Genomic DNA, 10,348 nt, shown 5'->3' with positions numbered 1-10,348 from the left:
GTGTGATGAATATAGTGTGTATGGTGTGTGTGTGATGAATATAGTGTGTATGGTGTGTGTGTGATGAATATAGTGTGTATGGTGTGTGTGTGATGAATATAGTGTGTATGGTGTGTGTGTGATGAATATAGTGTGTATGGTGTGTGTGTGTGCGCACACTCCATGTCTGGGCCAGCAGCAGTTCATCCAGAGTCCCTCCAACAGAGACATTGTTTGTAAATTTGTAGTTCGTCTGACTGGCTGAACAAATCTCTATCGACTGCTGCTAAATGCCACCACTGAGCTGGATAGCAACCAGCTTTTCTTCTGGGAACTCGTTACTTGTTCTTCTTCTCAACACACAGACACACCGAGAGAGAAAGAGAGACAGTCATTTCAAAGACAAATTAATAAACAAATCTTTATTCAATGAAAAGTATTTTCTGTCAGGTCAAGTATGAAATAGAATATTTAAATACTTTACATTGTTTTTGTTTTCAATGAAAAGACTCAGCAAACAAAACTTGAATAGAGAAAACCAAGGATGGGCTGAATGTCCCAACCACAAACTATTTCCTCTTTATCTATCTAATAAGGTGAATAATGTGACAGAGTCTAAGGAGACACTGTACAGTGGCAGTTCATGTTCTGGGTGAGGACCCAGCATCACAGCATTTTAACTCCTGACCCATGACCTATCACCCCTGACCAATCGCAGCCCTGGATTCCAACACTACCTAAGAGGAGGCGGGGAAAACCTATTTTGGTCATTTCTGGTATATCATCAAAAGAAATCAATCACAGCACGTTTTTGGACTCATTCAGCAGTTTTTACCTTAAGTGCAATTGGAAATTAACGTTCAAAGTTCAATTGAAAATGATGCTGTCACTGCTTTCTCTTGACAAGACATTTGAATAAATAGCCCAATGTCAAAACAGAGTTTTAAAGTGCCCAAATCAATAACCAATATACACAAACAGTTTGTGATATATTGAAAACCAAAGCATCTACACATGCATGTGCAGCAATAGTGATCATATTTTTTTTAACTACACTGAAAAAACAGGGTTGGGGGGGGGGGAGCGGAGAAATGTTTCGATCACTGACAACCAGAACACAGTCAGCTACAGAGAAGCAACAATGTTTTATCAATCACTCATATTATCATGTTGAAAACAATCGCGTGGGATGAAATAACCATTTACATAAGTATTCACACCACTGAGTCAATACTTCGTAGAAGCACCAATTACAGTCGTGAGTCTTTCTGGGTAAGTCTAATAGCTTTCCACACCTGGATTGTGCAACATTTGCCCATTATTATTTTCAAAATACTTCAACCTCTGTCAAATTGGTTGTTGATCAACCATTTTCAGATCTTGCCATACATTTTGCAGTAGATTGACTCAAAACTGTAATTCAACCACTCAGGAACATTCACTGTCTTCTTGGTAAGCAACTTTAGTGTAGATTTGGCCTTGTGTTTTAGATTATAGTCCTGCTGAAAGGTGAATTTACCTCGCAGTGTCTGATGTAAAGCAGAATGAACCAGGTTTTCCTCAAGGATTTTGCCTGTGCTTAGCTCAATTATTTTTTATCCTGAAAAAATCCCCAGTCCTTAATGATTACAAGCATACTCATAACATGATGCAGCCACCACTATGCTTGAAAATAAGGAGTGGTACTTACTCAGTAATGTGCTGTATAAGATTTGGCCAAAAAATAACACTTTGTATTCAGGACTAAAAGTTCATTGCTTTGTCTTATTTTTGCAGTATTACTTTAGTGCCTTGTTGCAAACAGGATGAATGCCTTGTAATATTTTTTATCTGGTTCAGGCTTCCTTCTATTCACTCTTTCATTTAGGTTAGTATTGTGGAGTCACTACAACGTTGTTGAGCCATCCTCAGTTCTCTTTCTTTTCTCTCTGGCAACGGAGTTAGGAAGGACGCCTGCATCTTTGTAATGACTGGGTGTATTGATAGACCATCCAAAGTGTAATTAATAACTTCACCATGCTCAAAGGGATATTCAATGTCTGTTTTTTAACCGATCTACCAATAGGTGCCCTTCTTTGCGAGTCATTGGAAAACCTCTCTGGTCTTTGTGATTGAATCTGTGTTTGAAATTCACTGCTCGACCGAGGGACCTTACAGATAATTGTATGTGTGAGGTACAGAGATGAGGTAGTCATTCAAAAATCATGTTATACACTATTATTGTAACTTATGTGCAACTTATGTGACTTGTTAAGCACATTTTTACTCCTGAACTTTAGGCTTGCCATAACAAAGAACTTGAACTCTTATTGACACGAGACATTTCAGCTTTTCAATTTTAATACATTTCCACTTTGACATTATGGGTTATTGTGTGTAGACCAGTGACAAAAACAATCTCAATTGAATCCATTTTAAATTCAGGCTGTAACACAACATGTGGAACAAGTCCAGAGGTGTGGATATTTTCTCAAGGACCTGTACATATTTGGTAAACATGAAAACGTGCATAATTCTTACATTATACCTTGGAATATAGGGTGTTCATTTCAGGAGGCTGCCATCAAGGAAAAGGCAGAAAACCACTTTTTGCTGATTCATGACGCGTTATAGGAAATATCAACAGTGACAACTGTTGGATGCGATTTAAGTGATAGTTTGACTGTCAAATCCATGTATTGGTGTGTGGCCAGCTACTTTTATAGAGAGACTGACCCAATTTCTGGCATTTTAGAATTTGAAAATTAACTCTGCATTCTAAGTCCTGCACTCGGCAGTGCGTGTGATAAAATCAACAGTATGAAATCAAAGAGATTTATTTGTTTTAAGCAATTTATCTTACGTCATCGTGATGACTAGAAACCTTTATACTAACATCACCAATCTGATGTAAAAAGGACGTGCAATTCCACAACATGTTATGGAGTGAAAATGCAAGCTTGTGCAAAGTAGCAACACAAACTGTCCACATTAGGGAAATTTGCTCAGTGTAAAATAATTGTATGTGTCAAAATAATTCAACATGTCAATGTTATATGTTGCCCACTCAAACTATTGAACAATGACATCTATTTCTCACTCATTTAACCAATTAAGAGTTTAAAAATGCTCTCAAACACAATTTAACTGGGGTCTCTAAACTAGAGCCTCCACAGTGTCTGGGCAGCTGCCTGAACGTTTTGACGTTCCTACTAAGAGCAGTTGAGACTGGGACACTTGCTGACCCTGGCTGAAATGTTAGTAAATCAATGCCTCTGCAAGTGGCTAAAACATAAATCACCTGCTAGAAGTAGCTATAACACCTAATAAGAAGAATGGTAATAAAGCTAAACAAAATAGCTCCACCAATCACAGGCTCCAGTGAGTGGTTGAGACAGTGACCTGGTTGGTGGGTCTTGAACCTAACCCTTTGACAGGTGAATTAGTCTCGACCATAGACATGGCATCATTGCATCTGGCCCATTATAGCGTATGTGAGAGCATAGGCAGCACCAATGAGGTCATCTCCATTTTGAAGTAGTCAATTTTCTTCTTCTACTTCTATGAGTTAGAAAACAAACTGAAAGGGTGCACACTGCCACCAGGAGTGTGTTGTTTGAACAGGTATAAAGCCAAAGTTGGCGATTTACTACCACCTGCAGTTATGGAATGTTTGCTCACGAGTGTAATTCATTGGATGATCCCTACTGATGAGTTGGATGGAATTATGTGATCCTTCCTTAACCCATAGGAAGTCCCACCCAGCTAGGTACTTTAAAATGGTGATTGTCAGAATGGCCTTTTGGGTACTAGCATCCTCTCTCTCGACCAGGTAACTTTCGAAGTTGGTGTTGGAAAGGTTGATCAAGACCATTGGTGGAGCCAGGAGGGCAGGCACTGCTCATTGGTGGAGCCAGGAAGACCGGCACCGCTCATATATAAATATCGATCTCTATATATGTCTCTGGTACCAACGCCACAGTAAAGAAGAACAGAGAGGAAAAGATCCAATGGGACACATTCAGGCGTCTTAGTCGTTCTGCTGGTAACAATGTTTTAATGATTAACCCCTAAAAAACAACAGGAAATAGGAACACAGGATGTGATGTCAGAGTAAAATCTTTAGCTGCAGGCTCTGATTGGCCTAGTTCAAACTCTTTGGCATCATACGACCAATGAATTAAGTAATTTGTTGAATTTATATAAAAGTCTTAATGTGAAAAAAAACCTCAAGTAATACTAAATTAGCCAAAATCTCTCCTATTTTTTTATCTTACAATAAAACTGTCGAAAGTTTCTACATTAACCCTAAAAATGATCTACAACTACACTGCTCAAAAAAATAAAGTGAACACTTAAACAACACAATGTAACTCCAAGTCAATCACACTTCTGTGAAATCAAACTGTCCACCTAGGAAGCAACACTGATTGACAATAAATGTCACATGCTGTTGTGCAAATGGAATAGACAACAGGTGGAAATTATAGGCAATTAGCAAGACACCCCCAATAAAGGAGTGGTTCTGCAGGTGGTGACCACAGACCACTTCTCAGTTCCTATGCTTCCTGGCTGATGTTTTGGTCACTTTTGAATGCTGGCGGTGCTTTCACTCTAGTGGTAGCATGAGATGGAGTCTACAACCCACACAAGTGGCTCAGGTAGTGCAGCTCATCCAGGATGCGAGCTGTGGCAAGAAGGTTTGCCGTGTCTGTCAGCGTAGTGTCCAGAGCATGGAGGCGCTACCAGGAGACAGGCCAGTACATCAGGAGGTGTGGAGGAGGCCGTAGGAGGGCAACAACCCAGCAGCAGGACCGCTACCTCCGCCTTTGTGCAAGGAGGAGCAGGAGGAGCACTGCCAGAGCCCTGCAAAATGACCTCCAGCAGGCCACAAATGTGCATGTGTCTGCTCAAACGGTCAGAAACAGACTCCATGAGGGTGGTATGAGGGCCCGACGTCCACAGGTGGGGGTTGTGCTTATATCCCAACCGAGCAGTACGTTTGGCATTTGCCAGAGAACAACAAGATTGGTGTGCAGCACTTCCTGCAAGAGGAAGGCATTGATGCTATGGACAGGCCCGCCCGTTCCCCAGACCAGAATCCAATTGAGCACATCTGCGACATCATGTTTCGCTCCATCCACCAATGCCACGTTGCACCACAGACTGTCCAGGAGTTGGCGGATGCTTTAGTCCAGGTCTGGGAGGAGATCCCTCAGGAGACCATCCGCCACATCATCAGGAGCATGCCCAGGCGTTGTAGGGAGGTCATACAGGCACGTGGAGACCACACACACTACTGAGCCTCATTTTGACTTGTTTTAAGGACATTACATCAAAGTTGGATCAGCCTGTAGTGTGGTTTTCCACTTTAATTTTGAGTGTGACTCCAAATCCAGACCTCCATGGGTTGATAAATTTGATTTCCATTGATCATTTTTGTGTGATTTTGTTGTCAGCACATTCAACTATGTAAAGAAAAAAGTATTTAATAAGAATATTTCATTCATTCAGGATGTGTTATTTTAGTGTTCCCTTTATTTTTTTGAGCGTATATTTACACACCAACGTTTTCCTACTGTACTAACCTACCTTTTCATTCTGTACAACACATTCAACCTCGTTAAAACACATCCACACACACACACGGCACACAGCGTAGAGACAAAGATTCAGGCACCACCTGGACGTAAATCTGCTGGGGTAATTTAGAGTGTTTCTGTGAGGCATCGTTCATAAACGTCCAATCAAACGCCCCAGTTCTTTTGTCAAATCAAATTCATCCTTGTCAAATGAAGTCGTTGAGCTCCGCATCCAGGGCAGCGGCCATCTCATCAGCCTCTGAGCTGCTTCCTTCCTCTTCCTCATTAGAATCCTTGGTGGACTCTTCCGCCGACTCCCCCTCTTCCTCCTCCTTGGCCTCAGCAAGCTTGCGCTTCTGTCCCCTGGAGAGAGAGGGAGAGAATGGTTGATGAGTAAAACCTTTTTGTCTTGACACTTACTGCTATTGACACAAACATAATGATCTCCTAATATGATGTTACATCATGTGTATAGATCATACTGAAGGCAGGTCATTTAGGCATTACCAGAAAGAGCAATACAGCGAAACACAACAGCAACAATATTTGAGTAAACAACCAGACATGAAATCTGAACAGTATTACAGCCATGTGGGGGTCTTTGGTAACTATCACAACGCTATTCAGACAGAACAGGGGGTTACTGATGTACCAAATCTCCTATATCCCTATCCAACATGAAAAGGACTCACCACTATATTGAAGATTCATAATTTGCCTTGTTCCACACAAGACTGCTCTAACAGTAACACCCCTGAGAACAGTCTGATGTAATGAGAGAGTAGGACTCTTCTCTTCTCCACAGAGCTGCAGCAAGTCTTATTCTACTGGAGCTGTCTAGTTACTGCCGCTGTACCTCTATTCTCCCCCAGCCGACGCCATTCACAAAAGGCTGAGAAATACAGAGAGAGGAAGTCACAGACGGATCACACAGCGTGTGATACATCAGCCTGTCCTTTCTATTCCAGTTAAAGGAGAGCGACAGACACAGACAGACAGAGCGAGAGACTGATGCAGCCCCAGCACCTCACATAGGAGCAACGTACACCCTGCCCAGACCAGCGAGACCCCCCCCCCCGAAGGACTAGCACCAAGAGAACCCATGGCAAGAGAGCCTACACCCAGACCACAGTGTCACCAGCCACGCCCCAACCAGCTGAGACCACCCCAAACTATCCCTGGCCACACCCTATACAGCCCCCCCCCCCCCAGATTAGGCCTATGCCCCTTCTGGCCCCACGCTCCTGCATCAAGGACCTCAATATGACAGCAGGACATACGCCCAGGCCGTGAGCAGAGCAACAGGCCCAACCTCCACTAATACACTGCCCAAGCAATGTATTATCCATTATTTTACCAGGTAAGTTGACTAAGAACACGTTCTCATTTGCAGCAACGACCTGGGGAATAGTTACAGGGGAGAGGAGGGGGATGAATGAGCCAATTGTAAACTGGGGATTATTAGGTGACCGTGATGGTTTGAGGGTCAGATTGGGAATTTAGCCAGGACACCGGGGTTAACGGGGCTACTCTTTCGATAAGTGCCATGGGATCTTTTAATGACCTCAGAGAGTCAGCACACCTGTTTAACATCCCATCCGAAAGACAGCACCCTACACAGGGAAATGTCCCCAATCACTGCCCTGGGGCATTGGGATATTTTTTTTAGACCAGAGGAAAGACTGCCTCCTACTGGCCCTCCTACACCACTTCCAGCAGCATCTGGTCTCCCATCCAGGGACTGACCAGGACCAACCCTGCTTAGCTTCAGAAGCAAGCCAGCAGTGGTATGCAGGGTGGTATGCTGCTGGCATCCTGCAACCTAAGAGCTATGTATTAGATTCTCAACATGCTCTGCTCACACCTACTGTAATAGTCGTGGCCTAAACCACACGAAAACAGCACTAGACACTATGGAACACAAAGCTTTTACTATCTCATCCTGGAATATACAAGGTCTGCCGATATCTGCCTTTGGCCTAAAGAACAGGAACCAAGACTTCAAAGAAATTGGAAATACAGACAGTGTCATCCTACAAGAAACATGGTATAGAGGAGACAGTATTGCATCCCAAATATGCCCCCCTAGATACAACTAAGACAAAACAACCCAAAAAATGGGTCACAACTCATGCAGCTTTGTTGCACGCTGTGTCTGTACATAGTCAATGATAGGCTTCGAGGAGACTCCTATGGTAGGTACACCCACAGCTCTTCTCTTGGCAGTAGTACTGTAGATTACTTTATCACTGACAACCCAGAATCTCTCAGAGCATTCACAGTCAGCCCACTGACACCCTTATCAGATCACAATATAATCACAGTCTACTTGAACAGAGCAATACTCAATCATGAGGCATCCAAACCAAAGGAACTGAATAATATTAAGAAATGGTATAGATGGAAGGAAAGTAGTGTAAAAACCAACCAAAAAACAATTAGGCAACAAACTTCCTGGACAAAACATTTCACTGTAATAGTTGTAAACTTGGCAGTAGAAAGCCTAAACAGTATATTTGACCTTCCAGCATCCCTACCAAATCAAAATATGTCAAGCAGACAACCTAAGAAAATGTACAACAATGACAAATGGTTTGACGAAGAATGCAAAAACCTAAGAAAGAAATTGAGAAACCTATCCAAACAAAAACATAGAGACCCAAAAAACCTGAGTCTACGCCTTTATTATGGTGAATTACTACAATACAGAAATACAATACGGAAAAAGAAGGAACAGGACGTCAGAAATCAGCTCAAGGTAATTGAAGAATCCATAGAATCTAACCACTTCTGGGAAAATTGGAACACACTAAACAAACAACACAAAGAGTTATCTATCCAAAACGGAGATGTGTGGATAAACTACTTCTCCATTTTTTTAGCTCTATAAAAAACAGCAAAAACATATACATGATCAATTACAAATCTTGGAATCAGCTATTAAAGACTACCAGAACCCACTGGATTCTCCAATTACATTGAATGAACTACAGGACAAAATACAAACCCTCAACCCAAAAAGACCTCTGGTGTTGATGGTATTCTGCTCATGAAATGATAAAATATACAGACCACAAATTCCAATTGGCTATACTTAAACTCTTTAAAATAATCCTCAGCTCTGGCATCTTCCCCAATATTTGGAACCAATGATTGATAATCCCAATCCACAAAAGTTGAGACAAATTTGACACCAATAATTACCCTGGGATATGCATCAACAGCAACCTTGGAAAAATCCTCTGCATTATCATTAACAGCAGACTTGTACATTTCCTCAGTGAAAACAATGTACTGAGCTCATATCAAATTGGCTTTTTACCAAATTACCGTACAACAGACCACGTCTTCACCCTGCACACCCTGAGAAACAAACAAACGCAAAGTCTTCCCATGCTTTGTTGACTTCAAAAAAGCTTTTGAATCAATTTGGCATGAGTGTTTGCTATACAAATTGATGGAAAGTGATGTTGGGGGGAAAAACATCCGACATTATAAAATCCATGTACACAAACAACAAGTGTGCGGTTGAAATGGACAAAAAACACATTTATTTCCACAGGGCCGTGGGGTGAGACAGGGATGCAGCTTAAGCCCCACCCTATTCAACATATATCTAAACAAATTGGCGAGGGCACTAGAACAGGCTGCAGGACCCGGACTCACCCTACTAGAATCTGAAGTCAAATGTCTACGGTTTGCTGATGATCTGGTGCTTCTGACCCAACCAAGGAGGGCCTACAGCAGCACCTAGATCTTCTGCACAGATTGTCAGACCTGGGACCTGACAGTAAATTTCAGTAAGACACAAATAATAGTGTTCCAAAAAAGGTCCAGCTGCCAGGACCACAAATACAAATTCCATCTAGACACCACACAAAACGATTCATACCTCGGCCTAAACATCAGCACCACAGGTAACTTCCACAAATCTGTGAAATATCTTCGAGACAGGGCAAGAAGGGCCTTCTATGCCATCAAAAAGAACATAACATTTGACATACCAATTAGAATCTGGCTAAAAATACTTCAATCAGTTATAGAACCCGTTACCCTATAATGGTTAAGAGGTCTGGGGTCCGCTCACCAACCAAACATTCACAAAATGGGAAAAATATCCTCTGTGTACAACGTAAAACTCCAAATATGCATGTAGAGCAGAATTAGGCCGATACCCTTTAATTATCAAAATCCAGAAAAGATCTGTTAAATTCTACAACTGCCTAAAAGGAAGTGATTCCCAAACCTTCCATAAAGCCAACACCTACAGAGAGATGAACCTGGAGAAGAGTACCCTAAAGCAAGCTGGTCCTGGGGCTCTGTTCACAAACAAACACCACAGAGCTCCAGGACAACAACCCAATTCGACCCAAACAAATGAGAAAACCAAAATATAATTACTTGACACATTGGAAAGAATGAACAAAAAAACTGAGCAAACTAGAATGCTATTTGGCCCAAAACAGAGAGTACACAGTGGCAGAATACCGGACCCCTGTGACTGACCCAAAACAATGTACAGAGTCAGTGAGCATAGCCTTGTAATTGAGAAAGATTGCCGTAGGCAGACCTGGCTCTCAAGAGAAGACAGGCTGTGCGTACACTGCCCACAAAATGAGGTGGAAACTGAGCTGCATTTCACAACCTCCTAACAAATATATGATATATTAGAGACACATATTTCCTTCAGATTACACAGACCCACAAAGAATTCAAAAACAATTCCAATTTTGATAAACTCACATATCTATTGGGTGAAATACCACAGTGTGCATCACAGCAGCAAGATTTGTGACCTGTTGCCAAAA

General features: G+C 41.9%; 1 protein-coding gene across 1 annotated transcript in view; it reads right to left on the bottom strand.

Moving 5' to 3' along the window:
- Window positions 1–2,301: 2,301 nt before the first annotated feature.
- LOC139392284 (RNA polymerase II subunit A C-terminal domain phosphatase-like) overlaps window positions 2,302–10,348 on the bottom strand; it is a 116,965-nt gene continuing 108,918 nt past the window's right edge. Inside the window, exon 14 of the mRNA XM_071140154.1 lies at window positions 2,302–5,903. Within this exon, the coding sequence (XP_070996255.1) occupies window positions 5,747–5,903 (157 nt within the window). The 3' untranslated portion in view covers window positions 2,302–5,746. The remainder of the gene's footprint in view (window positions 5,904–10,348) is intronic.

Source organism: Oncorhynchus clarkii, chromosome 32 (assembly GCF_045791955.1).
Source record: "Oncorhynchus clarkii lewisi isolate Uvic-CL-2024 chromosome 32, UVic_Ocla_1.0, whole genome shotgun sequence".
Taxonomy (NCBI): Eukaryota; Metazoa; Chordata; class Actinopteri; order Salmoniformes; family Salmonidae; genus Oncorhynchus; species Oncorhynchus clarkii.
Note: the sequence above shows the minus strand (reverse complement) of the source record. Positions and strands in the feature narration are given on the sequence as shown.